This window comes from Rutilus rutilus (genome assembly GCF_951802725.1).
Source record: "Rutilus rutilus genome assembly, chromosome: 10".
NCBI lineage: Eukaryota > Metazoa > Chordata > Actinopteri > Cypriniformes > Leuciscidae > Rutilus > Rutilus rutilus.
Window position 1 is genome coordinate 23383455 of NC_140215.1, and position 20938 is coordinate 23404392.

Sequence of the window (20938 nt, forward strand, 5' to 3'; positions counted from 1 at the left end):
ATGACGTCCAGCTCCCTTCTCTGGACGTCATGGGTGGAGCTTTACATTGTCCAGCAGGGTTAGGTTAGGGTTAGCTCCACCCATTACGCCTAGATTACATTCAGAGAGGGGGAGCTGCATGGCATGCTCCACCCATTACCTCTGCAGTGAGAAGCCTCTCCATTTTTGTGTAATTCATTGTAATGTGTGACGTAGGTCATTTATGTCATCCCCTTAACATTATTGTAGATTTAAACATCTTCTAAAGACTTTCCACTCAGAAATATCCAATAACACAATAAATAAACCCATGTGGTCTATAAACTATACCAACAACACATCAATGTATTGTAGCACAAGACAAATTATTTTGATTTGACAATCATTTCCCCTTAAGCCTTTGCTTCCAAGACAAGATGAATACGGCCTGCAGTTCATTACAAACTCAAAAGGCGAAAAACTTACTAAAATAAAAAAATGTTTAATTCAACCAAAATGATGCTGTGCTGGAACATCAGTAAATGACTAATAATCATAGTCACTAATATATCAGTATAATAGCTTAAATGGCATTTATAATTATGGCAGAGAATCAAAACAAAACAGATCACACATTGTTCATAAGATGACCAACAACACAATTAAGTTCTAAAATAAGTTATAGTTGTAATATAAAAAGAAAATAGTCTGTGTATTTTTCATTATTATTTATCTATTATAAATATTATGAAGATTTTATTTATAAATTGCATATACTTCAATTTCATGTAAAGGCCTTCTAATAAAAATACAGTGTAAATCAGTAGCTTACAAACAGTACAGTACAGTTAAATAGTGTCTTTGATGGCAGATAAAAGCTGTTTTTCCAGTCGTTCATAAATTGTGGTAGTAGAATAGTTAGCTGCCTTCATGTGCAGAGTAATGATGCATAACCGAAGGACATAATGACATTTTAATCAACAAAGCATGTTGATGAACTGTGTGCAAGTAAGTGCAGGTTTGTGTCTTCAGAAATATGTTATTTTGCATGTTGGGAACATCTTGTTGTGCTGTTGTCGTTCAGGAGGTCAGAGTGGACTGATTTGAGTGTTAGTGTGGAGATTCATCCTTCAGCGGGGTTTCAAGACATTAAGTGGATTTTGATTTTGGATTCAAGTTTTGTATAGCTTTTATATAGAAGAATATCTAATTTTAGGGGTTCGTTTGTTTTCCAGTTAATGATTTGAGTTATCGTTTTGGTTAACTAGTCTCCCTCCCAGCAGATCTGTCCCATATACAGTCAGTCCATATGTCCAGTGTGACTATATGGTCCTTAATTTAAGGACTTTAGAGAGAGCAGCTCTAGCACTGGAGTAGATGAGGTAGGAGCCATCGGTTGTGTTAAAAAATTCCCAGTCTCTGCAGCCATTGGTGCGGAGTCTGTGCACAGGGACAAAGCCCTCATAACCCTGCCACCTGCAAAATACACATTTATTAAGTTATTAAAACATTTTCAAGAATGCATTGCATTGTCAGATCATCAATTTACTCTTATGACGATTCTTTTTTTCATATAATATTGCAGTATTTACTACTTATACTAGTATCTTCTCCTCTCTGATGATGTGTCTACTGGCGCAAAGGCGAGACAACTTGTCACTCACATGACATCACAGCAGTACCAAACCACAACCATCCAATCAATTCCCGATGGACAAAATCAAGCCCCGCCCTTCATCTTTTCTTCTTTAATAAGCGATCTGATTGGCTAACACCTGCGTTGGCGCTTGAAAAGTTGAAAATTGTTCAACTTCTGCTGCAAGCATCGCCAGTGACGCGACGCAATGGAACCCACTATTCAGTTCGGCAATGCATGATCTCACGCATTCAAAGTAAATGAGAAGCATTAACGCCTGATGTACTGTGATGTCATGTGCAATCGAACAAAGGCACACAAGTGGTAACAAACAGAATTGCAATCTGGCTGTTTGGTGCAGGACTATCTGTTTAGGAAACCTTTGCATCACCACGTCTGACAGAAAGACATTTGCATTAGTTTATTCAGAATCTTTAGTTCTCTGTAGAATCATCCAAATCAACCAAATATGATATAAGAGGTTGTTTCTTTTGACCATTTTTTATAATGAAACTATAGTGCAAATTAAAGACCTTGAGAATGACATTTTGAAATAATATATGGCATATTTTAATGTCTTTTAAGAAATGTCTATGACTCCTGGCATCTTAATGGGGTCTGCAGACCCACAAGGTGACGATACACATTTTGATGATACATGATAAACTTTTTGAGCAATGTTGCTGGGCAATCTTGCCGAGCGGTTTTTGCTTGGGCACTTTCCCATTGAGAATGGGCAATACATTTATATCTGGATAATTTAGATCGGTCGTGGGCCCTGTGTCTCATCTGGTTGCCCGTTGACGGCAACATTGCCAAAAAAGTTGCCCTGTGTATCATCACCTACAGTTGAAAACACTGGTGATCTCCTTTTGTGTTCCGTGGGTGAATGGAAGTGAAAATTACATGAAAGTTGTCATTTTTCTCAGCTTCATTTTATCTCTTCCCTATATTTTTCCCTAAGTGTTAGATGCTGCTATTTATACTAAGCGAAATAGTGGCAGATACTTTTTGCACCTCAGTGTATTGTAGTATACTGTACAATAAAACAGTATGCAATAATAACAACATATTCAGTGCATATGATTATATTTATTAAAAACACACTAACCCTCACTGATAATGAAAAAGCAGACGCCACCCATCTTACTCTCCACATCATTGCTCCTGTTATCAGCGGGATGTCTTTTGTAATTTAAACGGTGGACGGAGTTACTGTAAATAGCCTTTGCCAACAAGGCGGGCTATTTGCACTTGGTGTAAATGGACACTCTGTTATTTTAGTGTATACTGGATGAGAGCTGTACCTGTATATAACACTGTTAAGAGAGTATGAGGTTCCATCATAGGAGTTGGCGACCACCAGGAACTTGTCATCTCCCACAGTAAAATACTCCCAGTCCAAAGCACTGAAAGATCCAGACAACAAAGTGTCCCTTAAATATAAATGTGACAGCTAGAAAGTAAGAGTTTTTCTCTTTCTTATGAAGGGCAGTTCACAATTCACCTGTTCGTTTCAATATCCTGAAACTTGATGAAGGTCTGAGTTGCCATGCTGAGCTCATAGATGGTGGAGTTGATGGAGTACTGAATCTTGCCTTCTTCCGTTAGCATCTGACTGTTGGCAACAGCCAGGAACACCCTGTTTTCAATCTGGAACATCTCCCAGTCTATTGCCCCAAATGTCTGAAAGGACAATGAGAGAATTAAATGGCAAACCCCAGAATTCTTTGTAGCCATGCTAATCATGTCCCACACATACACTATACACTATCATTCAAAAGTTTGGGGACAATAAGATAAAAAAATTAAATTGAAAAAAATAAGTCTCTTACGCTCACCAAGGCTGCATTTATTTGATCAAAAACTTAGTAAAAACAGTAATATAATGTGAAATATTATTGCGATTTAAATTAACTTCTTTCTATTTTAATCTGTTATATACTCTCTGAAAATGTAATTTGTTTATGTGATGGCAAAGCAGATTTTTTAGCATCATTACTCCAGTCTTCAGTGTCACATGATCATTCAGAAATCATTCTAATATGCTGATTTGCTGCTCAAGATATATATATATATATATATATATATATATATATATATATATATATACATATATTAATATAATAAATGTTTAAAACAGTTGAGCTGCTTAAAATTGAATAAAAAAGAGACTTCTTTCAAAAACATAAAAAATCTTACCGACCCCAAACTTTTGAACGTAAGCGTATGTCAATCAGGAAAAGGTTTGTGAATGTGGACAGTATGTGTCCTTTTTTTATTTTTTATTGTGATCATGATCATGATGAGAGAATATACAATAACATAATTTCACTCACTGTAATGGACTGATAAGACTGAAACATCCCTCCCAGCCAGATATAGATTGTAGAATCAATGACTGTAGATCTTCCATTGAAAGTATTTGCGACTACGAGGAAGTAATATGGGCCGATGGTGAAAAACTCCCAATCATAAGCACCAGCGGTCGGGATTGTCTGATTGATCTCAAATAACTGGGTAACTGGGTTCCACTTATAGATTACACTGTCAATATTATGGTTTCTCTCCCCTTTGAAAAAAAAAAAACATATATATAAAACCTTAAAACAATTTTTCAGTCATATAGCCCATTGTAACACAGAAATCCACTTGGACTGGCATGGCTCAGTTTGGATGTATTCCAACAGATGCAGGTGTATAGATGGGGCCTGTATGGTTATAAAGTGCTATGAAAGGTTACTTTTATGCTTGTGTTTCCGCTTTGATCAATGCCAGAGGCACACGTAAGAACTTCACACGAACGGATGAACACACACTCATAAGCAAATAGAAATTAAATGCAGAATCAAAGAGAACCACAAACAAGGAGACCTTTTAGCCTTAAAAAGATCTCCTTGGTGGTCTTTTTATTCAGATTGTGTGCCTCAAAGACCACAGATTTGTATGAGATTTGTATGGAATTCAATTTTAACCTTCTTTTAGAAATCGTATAAATGAACTTCCTCCCGTTATTGTTCAACAGACAAAAGCTGTGGAGTTACACAGGACAACAACAGTGCCACATGAGATGACAGACATGCATTGAGCTGTTTTGATAAACATTACCTTGCCTATGATTGGCCACGGCGAGGAAAGTTTCGTCTTGAATGTTGAAAGCCTCCCAGTCACGTGCGCTGTGTGTGTTCAGAGTCTGATAGTGAATGAATTTCAGCTTCCTTGAGCTCCATTTATATATGACCGACTGCTCCTGGTCCCCTGCATCCTTACTTCTGCAGTTAGCAACAACCAGGAACTTCTGTTACAGGAAAATGGTGGTAAGAAATCATAACAGTAGCTTCAGTTAGTTAAAGGGTACTGTGATGAAAAACAAAATTAAATTGTAATGAGTTTTGCACTTCATAATTTTCGGTAGTTTCTGCATCTTCGCAAGCCTTTAATTATCCAGGCTGGATTTCAAAGACAGAGGAAAAGGGCTGTGCTGATGGGAGTATTTTAATGAATTGCCTCTACCTCAAAACTTCAGTTTAATGGTGCATTGATTTATCTTTTAATAATTGGTCACTGGTGCAATTACAAAGGCTTCCTCCCTCTATCTCACTTTAAATTTAATATGAATCATATTATCTTAGACTTTCAAGAAGAAAAACATATGGTTAATTCAATTGCACTGCAGGTATGAACAGAGTCCCATACGGCTTTTCCAACTCTTGACTGTAATTATGCAGTAGGTTACGGTGAAGAGAAGCAGGAGGTGTCTGCTGTAAATTTTGGATAAAGCATCAGACAAAATTAATTTCTGTTATTATGCACATGTGATTTACAACATTAAAACTTGAGAGCCAGGTCTCCATCCCTTCTCCCACTTCAAAACCACATCAAAAATCACTCTAATGTGTAAAGAACAGCTGGGGATGCACCCCATTCAGAGTAAACAGACGTTCAGTACACCGCTCCATCTTTTGATAGTGCTAGCAGCTGTTCCAATTGACAGCTCAATCAATATCACAGGTTTTCATTTATACAACAGTTAGTTCCAGTCCTCAAATGTTATATATCAGTCCAACAGCGATAACTGTTTGTATCACTCCTCTTGTGTATGTTTGTTTCAGATACACTGTCAGACTGTGTATTAGTGTTGGGGATTTTTCACTATTTCTTTCATTTTAATGAGTGAATCATTTACTAAACCAATTAAAACACACAATGAGTCATTGAATCATTCACTTAACCGACTTGTGTAAAAACGCTTATTCATCCAGAACACTACTATGTTGTTTGAGGACGGTTGATTGTGCTGTGAATTCATTCGTGACTGTTTTTGTTGGCGGAGCAAAAATAGACAAAGTAACCGGTTACTCAATATTTGCTTATTTGACTGTTGTATAAAAGCAATAACCCAGCTAAAAGGGAACATTCTCAGAATGCTCTGGCAAGGTTATTTCGAAGTTATGAACAAATATTCATCCAATAACGTTAAAGGAACACTCCACCGCTTTTTTACATAGGGCTTATTCACCGTCTTTCCTACATTTAGATAGGTGGGCAAACGCATTTTTGTCTCAGTGCATGCATTGTTTTAGTTTGGCAGCGCCACCGCTAGCTTAGCTTAGCATAATGAATGGAATCCTTTGTTGCCAGCTAGCATGTCATGAGTAAAAGTGATAAAAAAATAAATAAATTACTTATTGTGGCCTGCGTATTCACAACGAGTACAAATAGCAATGCAGATTAAGACTAGGCGATTTCCTAGGTAGATATTGACTTGGGTCTATATTGGGGTGAAGCACAGGCGAAGCACTGCTACTTGGGCGCAGAGATATCACACTCACCACCAGTTCGTGTTGACTCTCATCCTCACGTCCTCAGGCTGTTGAGCGATCGCAACCTCCTCCTCCTGTTGTTCTATTTCCAAAGCACGCAGCTCCTCTTCTGAAAACTCTGGTTCATAGAGGTATGGTTCTGGCTCCTGACTGTCTGAGAAGTCACCCTCTTCGTCTCTCACAAAATCCGGCATGTTCATCGCCATTCACTATGTCTACTGTAGGAAAAATAGCCAGCTACTATTCATGCTGGTATGTTGACGGAAGTTGGGGGATTTCAGGTGTTGTGTGATATCTCTGCGCCCAAGTAGCAGTGCTTCGCCTGTGCTTCCCCCTAATATAGTCCCAAGTCAATATCTGCCTAGGAAATCGCCTAGTCTTAATCTGAACTGCTATTTGTACTCGTTCATGAATACGCAGGCCACAAGAAGTAATTAGGTGTGTGTGTTTTTTTTTATCACTTTTGCTCACAACATGCTAGCTGGCAACAAAGGATTCCATTCAGTGTGCTAAGCTAAGCTAGCGGCGGCACTGCCAAATTAAAACAATGCATGCACTGAGACAAAAATGTGTTTGCCCACCTATCTAAATGTAGGAAAGACAGTGAATAAGCCCCATTTCAAAAAACGGTGGAGTGTTCCTTTAATAGAATGTTCATTCAAATTGATCTGCTATTTAATAATGTTCTCAAAATGTTAACATAAAAACCTTAATTATAAATTGTTCATCTAACTTTTCGTCTAATTATTTAAATGTTACTATTTGTTTCAGAATGTTCAAAGAACATGAAAATTCAAAGGAAACATTCCTATAATGTTTGAAGAATGATACAATGGAATGTTCCCTTAATGTTTTTATAACCAAAAACATTAACTAACATAACTAACATTACATAACTAAATGGGAATGTTAACTAAAAGTTCTCAGAACATATTTGTGTTAGCTGGGATCACATTCTGTTGGTAGCATAAAGTCCACACACACCTTTTTGCCCACTGTGAAGTATTGCCATGCTTGTGCATCGTACGTGCTGATGTTTTGATATCGTTCAAACTTCCCATCTGTCCATTTGTATATTCCTGAACCGAGGTTGGAATCACGGTTGGCGGTCGCAATGAAAAGCCCTACAGAAGGGATGTGGAAAACTTCGATGTCAAATGTCTCAGAACTGGTGAATAAATCCTGGTGATCCTCCACGTAATCCAGCTTCTCTTTCACTGCAGAGATGCAATGTGATAGTCAGATACCATACAGTGAAAAGTGAAAGTGACATGATTCGGAATTTGTCCTCTGCATTTAACCCATCCAAGTTAGTTCACACACCTTAGGAGTAGTGAGTGGTGAACACACACGCACACACACATTGCAAACCGTGGAGCAGTGGACAGCCATTCACTCTGGCACCCGGGGAGCGATTGGGGGTTAGGTGCCTTGCTCAAGGGAACCTCAGTCATTTCCCGTATTGAGAATCGAACCCGCAACCTTCGGGTACAAGTCTGACTCTCTAACCACTAAGCCATGACTGCCCCATTAAAAAGAATCAATACATAATAATAATAAATCATAAAGACCTATTTCAAACTATAAATAGTAGCTGTACTGATACAAACTGCAGTTGCAAATTACTGTTAGAAAATCACCTTGCAGCATAGTGAGCCACACAATGCCATCACAGAGAAACAGTCCTTTCTTCAGTGTGCTGAACCACAGCTGGCCCTCCTCAGAGTGTCCACAGGGAGGACTCACACCCGCAGTCACTCGAACCTCTGCCTCTGCGCAAAATAAACAGAGATGTTCGGTTTAAGAAATTATATCATCTGAATAAATAATGTCGCTGACAAATATATTAACACCTTCCACAGATGGATGGCAAAGGGAGCTTAGTTTTCACCATTTATTGCATGTAATTTTTAGAAGAATTAGCCTATCCTTCTAGTTTTATATTATATGATTGTAATATATAACCTGTAATCAAAAAAAAAAAAAAAAACATTTTTAAAAACAGTTTTAATATCCAATAAATAATAGGCCTAGTAAGGTGGTTGTTACACTATATGTTCCCTGTGTCTTGTCAGGACCTTTGTTGTACTTCCCATTTCTTGTGCCATGCACTGTAAGTAGTCTTTTGTAGTCTTCCCTGTAGATTAGTCTTATTGTTCCCAGGTGTGTTTTGATAGTTCATTATCCCCTGTGTATAGCCCTTGTGTTTTCCTTGTTTTTGTCAGTCGTTGTTAGCTGTAAGTTGTAGATGGCTGTTCCCTATGTTCCTTGGTTCTTTGTGTTCCTTGGGTTTACTGGTAGGCTATATATAAATAACAGATAGATAGATAGATAGATAGATAGATAGATAGATAGATAGATAGATAGATAGATAGATAGATAGATAGATAGATAGATAGATAGATAGATAGATAGATAGATAGATAGATAGATAGATATTCCAGCCTAAATCTATCTGTAGACTACATTACATAAGGGGAAATAAAGCAAACATGGCTTCTCACTGCCCTGTGACATGTCTCTCAACAGGCCCACAGTATGCAGTATAACAGTGATCTCTGCACAACTACACCATGCTTTCAAACACCAGCACTTCATCTGAGCCAGAGAGAAACTCAAAGCACAAGGCTGTCAGTCAATGTCAGCGGATCAGTAACAGACCTGTGAGATAGAGTTACTCACATCCCCATACAATCACAGACCTGTGTTTACAGCTAAAACACACCGCATTCCTGTAGGACTTCAAGATAGTACATAGTGGACATTATAAACCAACTATACTACCTGCATCTCTTCAAGATTAGCTTACATTTAGTCGTTAGTCATCTTCAAGCTACTGAGCAAAGACTGGATGAAATATGATAGTGTGTCCATTCTTTCTACATACTCAAAATATGTCATTTTCCATCACCAGCGAAGTATATACTTTTAGTGATTAGAATGCATATTGACATGCAGCCGATGATAGAAGTGTTGATGTTTTTCGCAGTCTCACCATAAGGGTGAAGGGGAAGGTCAGTGGATGATGGTTTGATTGGCAGGAGTAAGAGAGCCTGAGGAACAGAGAGTGCAGACAGCCGGGGCTCAGATGAGGGACATATTCGTGAGGTAGCATCTGAACCAGGTAACAGAACTAGCTGCCGAATCAAACCCTGTCAAAAAAACAAACAAACAGTGGAATGAACCATTACATTTAGACTTCTAAGTATATTTAAAATCTTAATAAAATAATAAAGAGCATTGAAATGAGATACGTACAGAAAATAAGCCATTCCATCTCCGTCTGCTAGCAATGAAGAATGTGGAGCCAGTTGTATCGAGATCGTCGGGGAAGGGGCTTTCAAGCACTCTGTTTGAGACCAAACAGAATCATTTATGAGTTTATGCAACTAAATGATATATTTCAACACATAAACACAGATATCATTGCCATTTTGGATCATATATCATTTAAAATGATACAACCTGACATCTACAGTATTCCCAAAGAGTCTTACAGCTCGAGGGGTCTGCCACAGTCTACAGTGAGAATTGTGTAGTGTCCCGTCACTGCCAAGATCACAGTGTGCCAACGGTTATCATCCAGTCCTACTGCCTTGAAAGTGGTGCGCTTATTGCGACCATGGCCCTTCTGCAGGAAGTGAAGATTGTTTTGGGAAAGTCGCAGGCCGAGGAGCAGCTCATCTGAATCTCCGTCCAACAGTGTGAAGATGTATTCACCCTTCTGCACATCAAAGAGTAAACAGTGATCGCTATCACTATCACTAAAACATATTCTAAAGGAAAAGGCTTCTGAAGAATCTTTGATGTTTTCACACTCAAGCTATACAATATCTTAATCTTTTTTTGTTCTCACCTCAGGAGTAATTTGTGGGATTTTCAATGTGACAACGATGGAGAACTCGGCGGGAAAGAAGTTACAATTAACGAAGAGCTGAGATGCAGGGAAACTGAACAGCTGTGGAGATCCAGAAAACTGGAATCCTCGAGAACCTCTGGACTGGACTATATGTATCCCGTCTTGCGCCGTGACGGTCCCAGGAAGCACCCGAGACAGCAAGTCCAGTTGTAACAGATCTGTAAAAGAAATTCACATAAACATGTACATGTTTTATACTGTTTGCTTTATATGTAAGGAAGTATGTACTGTCAGCTGCAATAAAATACCAAATTAATAATTAAATGGGAATGAAATATTGTTTTGAGCTGAAATTATTTAATCATGTGAGAAGAAAGACTGTCCAGAGAGAGACTACAGACAATACAACTATACAAATTGAGACAATTATTCTAATATTCTATATTTTATTATATTATATCAATTATATCTAGTTGATATTCTAGTATTCTAGAGAGACACATAATAATGGCTTTATGACAAATGAAGACTTCAGTAATCCTATCCTGATCAGCCCTTAAGTAAAAATTGAAAATAAAAAATCACTATACGTAACAGAATTTTAAGACAAAGCCATGAATATTGTAAAAAATTGACTTTTATGACACTTTGATGACAGCAAAATTATATGAAACCACTCAATGAAAGAGTCACATAAAAGATAAATTAAGGTAAACCACATGCCGTTCAAAAGTTTGGGCTCACTAAATTGTAAGAATTTTTTTTTTTTTAAATAATACTTTTGATCAATTTAATGAATGAATGAATGAGGCATTTACAGTATATAGCGCTTTCCTTGCTTGCCTTTTAAATGCATCCTTGCTGAATAAAAGTCACAGTAAACAAATGTATAATGTTACAAAAGATTTCTATTTGAACTGTTCAATCATCAAAGAATCGTGAACAAAAATGTATCATGTTTCCACAAAAATATTAAGCAGCGCAACTGTTTTCAACATTGACAATAATAAGAAATGTTTCTTGAGCAGCAAATCAGCATTTTAGAATGATTTCTGAAGGATCATGTGACACTAATGATGCTGAAAATCAGCTTTGCACAGGAATATTCATGCAATAGAATAATTTCTTACATTTTTTAAATATATATTTATAGTATTAAATAATAATTTAATACTATAAATGAAACATTCAAAGGGCAAGTGTTCTTGTTTTGTTTTGACCCACTTCAGTGCATCAAAGAGGGAAATGGTTAGAGTGAAAAACACTTTATGGATCATATTTCAAAGACTTCAGCAAAGCAAAAGACACATTTTGGAGAGCAAACAAAATATCTCACATTCACATGTACAGCTCAGTGATTTCAGTGTTCTGGTAGACTACACCTGAGATTCAATGGGCCTGTAATGCTGTAAAACGTAGGTATATGACTCTCATAACTCTTATTTCTATATGAATTAAAATTCTGCACGATGTTCCGCTTGAAGAATTTTTAGGACAAACAGGATCAGTTTGTCAGTTTGTGCGAAAAGCTGTCAAAATCTTTGCCATTTATTATTCTTCAGCATATTCAGTGGGATATTCTATTTAAATATAAATAGATCTGTTAATAGATCTGCATCAACATGTTAGCAGACTTAGTTTGCCCAGTGGGATACAATCTATTATAAGCCCCTTTATGTTCTCAAAGAGTTTATTCAAATAAGCATGCAAGACAGCGATGAACCGTAGTAAAAATGTCCCATTTTCACAGAGTGTCACTAACAAGTGAATTTTTCTGAAGACATTTAATTCAAGCAACAGTTGCTACAAACAGTGAGCAGATATACATGGTATGGAATTGCTCCCTAATTGTCATTCTTTGGTGCATGACGTCTTTCAGATGAAACCACTGTGCAACACCAGAGGTTTTCATAGAGTGGTTTACATCAGCACCTGGAAACCACATCTAATCTGTGTCTTCTTATACACCTGATTCCCCTGGAAACCGAGATATTCAGAGCGGCTTATCCTGACCGAGTAAATAAACCAAAAACAGGCTGACTTCTGACAATATAGTAATGTGACAATTACAACTGATTGACATTTGTGTCTGGATTTGTCATTCTTCTGAATAATCACGAACATCTGCCTTTAATTATTTTTCCGAAATGGTTTACTGAACATAAAGCCCATAATCCAATGGCAATTCAGTAGAAAGTCTGCAATAATTACTAAGAATAACATGACTCAGATAGTGTCTTTAACAACTAGGACAAGTTGTGACTGAGACTGGACTTTTTCCCAAATCAAATCTGATAAAAAAAAAAGCTCATTTGAAATGATTCCCACTGATTATTCTTCCATCAAGTGCTGCTAAAATGTGTCTGTTTATAGCTGCAAATGTGAAATCAGCGAGTAGGTCTGACCTGTGCATGGTCTCCATGGTCCAGACTGGCAGGTGATGATCCAGGAGAGGAGCGCACAGGCCAGCAGCAGCAGCTCCGACATCAGGCTCTCCACTCGCTCAGCTCCATTCACACACGGACAGACTGAAACAAACCCATTCTCAAAGCCCAAAGACCATCCTTACATCCGCACGGCTCACAGAGCTTAAAACACAACAAATCAATGTTGAGGATGAGAAGAGTGTCACTCTTAATTAAACTGGCATCTCATTTCCTCTTGTAGATGCTGCGGTCCTCGAATGTCCTGTTTTAATCTTAATAAGGCGTTGCAATCTTAATATATGATCAAACTAAATAAAATACAATGCACTTTTATCACAAAATACATTTTCAAAAATCCAAACTTCTCTTGAGAATCTATCAAAACTCCATAACTGTGAAGAACGTCCTCCTTAAACGGTGTCCGGCTGAGGTCGCTCTGCTTTGCTGTACATGTCAGTGTGCTGTGAAGGGGAGTGTAAACTCCACCTGTGAGTTATGAGCAGGGAGAGGTGTTTTACCCCGCAGACATTTAAATGAGAATAAGTCAGCTGTAGAAAGGAGGGGTTGACGTTAAAGAGAGAGCAAGGTGGGGCGAATGAAGCACACAGGAGAGGGAGGCTTTTTCCAGCTCTTATCTCATGTCTTAAAGGTTCATGAGGAATTCCCCACTGTTGTACATGTGTGTGTCAGGTTGCTCTTGTTCTAAACTGCATGGCTCTTTTCGATCGGTGTGATGAGCACGATACCCCGAGGACTCTTCGTCAAGGAAATCTCCCTTCAGTCAATCGTTTCCTCACCTGCATCTCAACCCATCAACCCACGTCTTGAACAACACCCCATGTGACTGGCTGGAGGGGAAACAACATATACAAATGTAAAAAAAAAAAAAAAAAAAAAACGTTACTCTTCTAATTTGACAAATAAAGCTCTGGTCATCGTTAATAATAGTTGATTAATGGTGCAATAGTGCTGGTATAAAGTTCAACAGCACTGGGACTCTTATGTAATGTTCATATCACTCTGTGTGTGAGTAAAAGGGGAGTTGTGTAATTTTGCCTTAAGCAAGAAGTGGATATTTTGTTAGTCAGAAAACAAAAACTGTAAAATAATATATAAATACTCTACTTTAACTCAATCATTTTTTACATTATCCTTCATTCATAACTCTCAGACTACTTTAAATCTACCTACCATCTTTTGATATGAGATGTGTTCATATGTCAGCAGTATCATACACTCTCAGAAAAAAAGGTACAAAAGCTGTCACTGGGACAGTACCCTTCAAAAGGGTTCTAATATGTACCATTTAGGTACTAATATGTACACTTTTGGTACCAATATGTACCTTTGAGAGACTAATATGCACTCTTTAGGTACAAAGGTGTACCTTTTGAAAAGGTACTGCCACAGTGACAGCTTTTGTACCTTTTTTTTCTGAGAGTGTAAAAACACTGACATTGACAAAGAGTTTATCATATTTAATGTAATATATGAAGTTAGACTGTCACAATAACTGCATTGGAACCTTTATTTATTTATTGCCATTATATGGTGATAATTCTTTTGTCAGGAATAATGTGTTATAAAGCTAATGGCTGAATAAGTACTTAGCCTACTTTGCGAGCCCTAAAAAAACTATGTTCTCCTCATAGACTGTAAAAAAATAGGTTCTACTACATTCGCCATGTTGTCATTATCATGTGACCTACCAGCGTCAGTTGCGTCGCTTCACTGCCGTTCATAAATCCTCACCCGTGGCCTCATGGGATAGTAAAGTGTCCATCGTACATGCACACTTCAGAATCTCGCCGGAGAGTAGGAGAGAAGTATTCGATTTCGGATGCAGCCACTGTCTAAGTGGGACATAATTATCTTAGAATTATTCATGTTTAATGTGTCAAATCATTTTTTTTTTCTAAAATATACTCATCAGAGTATATTAAACTAATTAAGTCTTACATGAATTTAATAAAATAATGTTCACCATGCATTTCAACCTTTCAATTCATTCAAACGATTTAATTTTGACAAAAAAAAAATGTGTACATCAAAGAACTGAGGCAATAATAAGAACATACTCTGTGCTTTTCACATATTTTGTCTTCAATTCCCTTCATCAAAGCTGCTCCAGCTTATCTGAAAATCTGTCATGGATTCTGAAGGTGTGAAGAAAAAAAACATAGATTACACTTTCAAGGAAACAAGAGGAGAGCCAGTGGTTGGAATGACAAAATATTACATAAAACAAAACTGCAAAATATCGAAGGCATTGTCAAATGTTTGGTTGTGTTAAAATTTGACTACGTTTAAAGGAGAATAAAACAGAAACTACAACGATCTTTCAAGATCGACATTTATCTGTTCTCTCTGCTCAAAATCCTCACTGATTTTGTGCAGCGATGCCAAAGATAATTTCAGTTAAATCCAGCATAATGGATGAAACTCTGCCATGTAAACAGATGTCAAATAGTGTTCAGTCACAGCAGTTAAACCCTAATTTCTTCCTGACAGGAGACTAAAAACATAAGAGACTACAAAAAAAAGCAGCAGTATTGAAGCTCATTTCTTATTTTCTGTGGAAGTAGCGGCTCTTACGTTTCTGTTTTTGTTTCATTATCAGCTTGAGGAAGAATCCTGGCGTGTTTGGGCAGGAGAATATCCGATCAGTGCATGAGAGAAATGACAGCTACTGTTTGCATGTGAAGTTCCCTTTGGAGGGAAATAACCTACAACTGTGACATCCACAATATAAACCCATCATTTTATTCTTATTTTACACAGATTGGACTGTTACATATGGAGATTCCCATACCTGATTAAAATGTGTCATGTGGGAAATGTGATAGAAACCAGTCAACAGTTTTGGCATTGACACACATTCTAAAAACTGTCCTGTATAAAATAAAATAAATGTGTCTCTTTCAAGCAGTCAAAAAAAACCCTTCAAACCAATTGTTCAAGAATACCCCTCCCCAGCTAACAGGGAACATTTTCAGAACTTTTGATGACACTCTGGCAAGGTTCTCTCAAAGTTAGGAACGAACGTTCTTCCAGTAACGTTAACATAGCGTTCTTTCACTGTTATCTGTATTTTAGTTGTACGTTACGTTCATCTAATGTGTGTGTTTTTTTATGATATGCTTTTACAGCGTTTATGCAAAGACAAATCTATGTTGCCATCAAGTTATAAAATGTTATTTGTTATCTGAAATGTTCTCACTATGTTTGCAAAATAATAAAATGGAATGTACCTTAACGTTTGCATAAAAACATTTGTAAAAAATGGAAGTTTAAAACGTTCAGAGAACATTCAAGCATAACATGATGGGAACTTTAGTTAAATATAGTTAGTTACAATCCTCCACCATAATTTTTTCTTTGCAGTGACAAAACTATTAAAAGCAAACATCTGTGTTTATTGTTCAGCCTGAGGGCTGTGTGAGGTCAGGTGGCTGTGATATTTCACTCTAATACATTGTAAAGGGGCAGCTAATAGTTGGGCGGCTGCATTGACACTTGCAGTAAGCCTGTAATCAGGAAGGGAAGCAGCCCCAGTCATTACTGAGGGAGATGCTCCTCATAGCTCTCTGCCTCAATCACTGCATCTCACCTACTCATTAACCCTCCAACTGACCACCTGACCTCAGGAGCTCCACACGCAACTACCCGAGCCTGACCCCATCACTACATGATGATGTCATGAGACATGGCAGATCTAATGACAGCAGAGAAACATTTATATTCATATGCATGATTTTCTTTCTATGTACCAGTAGATAGATAGATAGATAGATAGATAGATAGATAGATAGATAGATAGATAGATAGATAGATAGATAGATAGATAGATAGATAGATAGATAGATAGATAGATAGATGGCATTGGTTTTACCATATATCAATTCGAGCCCAAGGAAGTGCATGCAAAGTTGGTTTGCCTTTGCAGTGCATAAAACAGCATATTTTCAATGTGACAGTATGTACAACATGAACCAAACTTTTTTAAAGTAGATTAAAGATTAAAGAAGATTAAAGTAGATGTTGTTCGCAGGCAGATGTTGTTCGATAATCCACAAAAAGTCAAGGTTTACAGTGATTTCAGAACAGCTAAGGGGCACAAAGCGGAGAAGGGACTAACAAAATGGAAGTTGTATTTTTTAAAGGGATACTCCACTTTTTTTGGAAATAGGCTCATTTTACAACTCCCCCAGAGTTAAACAGTTGAGTTTTACCGTTTTCGAATCCATTCAGCCGATCTCCGGGTCTGGCGGTACCACTTTTAGCATAGCTTAGCATAGATCATTGAATCGGACAGGACCATTAGCATCTCTCTCAAAAAAATGACCAAAGAGTTTCGATATTTTTCCTATTTAAAACTTGACTCTTCTGTAGTTACATCGTGTACTAAGACCGACGGAAAATGTAAAGTTGCGATTTTCTAGGCTGATATGGCTAGGAACTATACTCTCATTCCTGCGTAATAATCAAGAAACTTTGCTGCCGTACCATGAGTCCAGCAGGCGTAATGATATGACGCAGCGCCTGAAAATAGTCCCCAGCTCGGTAACTACCAACGTGACCGGGACTAAGTTTGTCTAACCTATTAGACCTATTTTCAGGCGCTGCGTCATATCATTACGCCTGCTTCACCCATGGTACGGCAGCAAAGTTTCTTGATTATTACGCAGGAATGAGAGTATAGTTCCTAGCCATATCAGCCTAGAAAATCGCAACTTTACATTTTCCGTCGGTCTTAGTACACAATGTAACTACAGAAGAGTCAAGTTTTAAATAGGAAAAATATCCAAACTCTTTGGTCATTTTTTTGAGAGAGATGCTAATGGTCCTGTCCGATTCAATGATCTATGCTAAGCTATGCTAAAAGTGGTACCGCCAGACTCGGAGATCGGCTGAATGGATTCGAAAACGGTAAAACTCAACTGTTTAACTCTGGGGGAGTTGTAAAATGAGCCTATGTTGTTAGGCATTGCAATTATGTGCACAGTTATTTAACTATTATTTAAAATGAGAACACATGACATTAGACTTTACAAAAGTTTAGTCACTTCTAGTTTAATTCTTCAAATACAACTTTTTTTTTGTTTGTTTTTTGTTTTTTTGGCACAAGGTGTGTTCTTTGTCTGTAACATACATATTCACATATAGTATTCAGTATACAGATGGAGGGAAAATGTATCACATCTCTGTCAGTGGCTTTATTGTGTGATCAGTTCTTTTGTTATTCTGAGCTTAAGTGTCATCTGATCCAAAGAGCCATGGAAAATCACAAACTATCAGCACTATAGCCCAAAGCCTTAGGAGAGAAAAAGATAGGTAAGTAGCGCAAATAGTTTTACCATTTATTGCACTTTATACTCTTTTAGTTATTTACCTATAGCGGCTAATGAATCAAAGATCTTACACCTTCACACAAAATAGCTTACTTTGGCACTGAAAAATATGGTGGATAATGTAACATCAATATAATTTTAATCACCAAAGAGCCAAATAGCAATACAAGAACCCTCTACAATATAACAAAGGTGATGTAAAATGTTCTCATGTGCCTTGTAACCAAACTCAACACAGGCTCACGCAAGCATGAATGAGCCTGAGAGCCCTGTAGCCTAAGACTGGTTTCACACTGAAGCTAAGCAGGGTTGAGCCTGGTCAGTACCTGGATGGGTGACCTCCTGGGAAAACTACTTTTTGTAGGCTAAAACCCAGAAACAAGTCATAATTTCAGCACTTCAGACCAATGTCAATGGGTTTATATAACTGGCTTTTGGTTAAATGCCTGAAATCAGGTCTGCGTTTAACACAAGCTAAAGATGTTCTCATGTTTTATTCTACGACATCAGTAATACCTTCTTGTGATTTTATTAAAGCTTTTACTTGGTGGTTGCTAGTGGCAAAAGACTAAATGGTAAGCGACATTAAACATCATCACACTGAACAGGTAAACTAATCTACTCACTAGTCCGCTTTCACAGCCTTGTTGTGTTTATGATCGCACTCTTGCAAACTAATCTAACTCAAACTTCCAAGCAAAATGTTCCTTAAATAAAGACTGAAAGAGTTAATGGAAGATTGGTGTTGGTTGGTTGAAGTCATGCGACCGCATTGTAGTTTGTTTATAGCCTACATTTAGCTTTTGGCTTCTTCTGCCAATTGTATTTAGGCTTCAAAATTCATAAAAGTTGTGATCATTTGTGAAGATTATCATGATGAAAAAAAAACAACGTGTAAGCATCAGAGCTTATTTTCTGCAATAATCCAAAAGCCTATTGGATTTTTGTTGAGGGAACCAGGGTGATGCTAACTTCAGGGTCGAATCATACCATATTCTCTACTTCTACGCAAGTCAAAGATCCAAATCCATTCAGACACCAACCTACGTCAGGACATTTCAAAGCCTCTACATACCCATAGCATGGACTACAGTTATACCATAGATGCTATCTGCCACTCCAGTGCCCAGGCTCTGAATCTAGAGGCTGAGACACAGACTGAGGCCATCTGATAACTCCTCCAGCTCTCTGTGTCAGAGCCAACAGGGCAGATAATGCGCTCCACTCAGGAAACACTTTATCAGACTCACCGTTTCCCTGATCCCACAGCTCTTCACATCGCAAGGGCCCCTCAGCGCATGGAAGCCAAAGAGTTACAGTAGCAGATAACCACCAGCAGCTCTGTGATGCTCTATCAAAGCCCTGAGGTGTTTTGGGCAGAACATGAAGCGCATGGGGGACATGATTGGCTGGTATAATCGCTGGAATGATACATGTGTATAATGAAGTGTTGCATAATGCTGAATGAGGTCAGAGACTGTATAGACACCAAAGAAAGCTGCTTTTCCACAGTCGGGCCGAAAGGTTCTAAGAATGGCAAAGGAACGGTTATATTTCCACTTGAGCCTGGTACGGCATGGCACGGCACATGAATGCTGCATCCCAATTCAGAGGCTGCATCCTTCGAAGGGTGCATTCACAGGTAGATTGCGTCACCGCAGAACAACGAAAGTCCCAATTCGAAGGTTCCTTCAAATGCGGCCTCCAAAAGCATCCTTCATTTCCCTTGAAATTAAGGATACAACAGATGGATCCTTCGCTGCCTTGTCTTTCCCAGTATTCATTGCGTGTCACAGATGACATTTCAAAGAATGGGGGATTTCGTTCACTGTTCGCGCGTTCGTTTGACTACAATAGTGGCCAATCGCTCTTCTGTTTACAGCAGCGGCTAATCGTGTGACTACAGCGGGTCAACAATGCAAGGATTCTGCATCTCTATGGCTGCATCTGAAATCGCATTCTTCCCTACTATATACATTTTCAAAAGGGGCATTCATGTCACTTTTTAAAAATTACAATTTGAATATAAAAAAAAAGAAAAGTTTTTACTCTGTTGTGCCTTGCTGAGCATAAAAGAATTCTTTCGAAAGAAATTCAAAAATATTAAAGCATCTTACCGACAACAAAAGGGAGTGAACTTAAGTGTAATGTGTTTACAAAATCATTTATAATATGTAATGTTATCATAAATAGAATTTTTGTAATCATAGACCTGTCCCTGCTTATTTGTTTTCTACATATATGTAGCAAATAAGAGCCAGTGATACTTTTACTGACTGCACCGTTAAATCATTAAATCATAAAAAAAATTATGAAATGTGTATGCCTATACTTTAAGCTTATTCGTTCACAAGAAATTCATTTCTTCGAATCTGTAATCGCCTCACTGTTCTCACCCCTCCTCCAATAAAATGTTTTAAAGACATTCAAAACAGAATTCGTTTTTAAACTCAATAAAACGCAGTTATTCAAGTTAGTTTCAGTCTCGCACAAAGCACGTCCACATACACTGCTGTTTTCTCACACTTGTCTTGTCTCAAATGTCTTGCTGAATGCATGACACAATAGCTGAAATAAGGTCAGCGTGTTTATGTCTGTGTCCAGACTGATGGTTGTCTACCTGACACGAGAGAAACATCAGAGCGGCGGGATCCTTTAATCAGACCAACCAACCGCTCATCAGCTCACACAACAGCATTCCCCTGTGAGATCAGACCGTGAGGTTACTCTTCAATTTACAGCAGCAGCACCAGAGACTCTGGGGGACGGTGCTGGTGGTGAGGGCATTCCTTTAGAGAACCAAACACACACGGACAGTGACAACCCTGTAATCATATCCATCTGTACAGTCAATAATGTGTGAATAGAGAAAGGTTTAAGCAACG

The 20938-nt window shown here is 37.9% G+C and overlaps 1 protein-coding gene across 1 annotated transcript; it reads right to left on the reverse strand.

The window, feature by feature from the left end:
- Nucleotides 1–966: 966 nt before the first annotated feature.
- tspearb (thrombospondin-type laminin G domain and EAR repeats b) lies at nucleotides 967–12763 on the reverse strand (the record flags this gene model as incomplete). The annotated part of the gene is made up of 12 exons (XM_084420381.1): nucleotides 967–1434; nucleotides 2902–3003; nucleotides 3102–3280; nucleotides 3934–4166; nucleotides 4703–4892; nucleotides 7402–7634; nucleotides 8058–8189; nucleotides 9413–9569; nucleotides 9676–9766; nucleotides 9915–10141; nucleotides 10274–10494; nucleotides 12682–12763. 12 exons carry the CDS (start codon nucleotides 12761–12763, stop codon nucleotides 1281–1283), a joined length of 2001 nt encoding a protein of 666 aa, XP_084276507.1. The 3' UTR covers nucleotides 967–1280.
- Between the last annotated feature and the right edge of the window lie 8175 nt (nucleotides 12764–20938).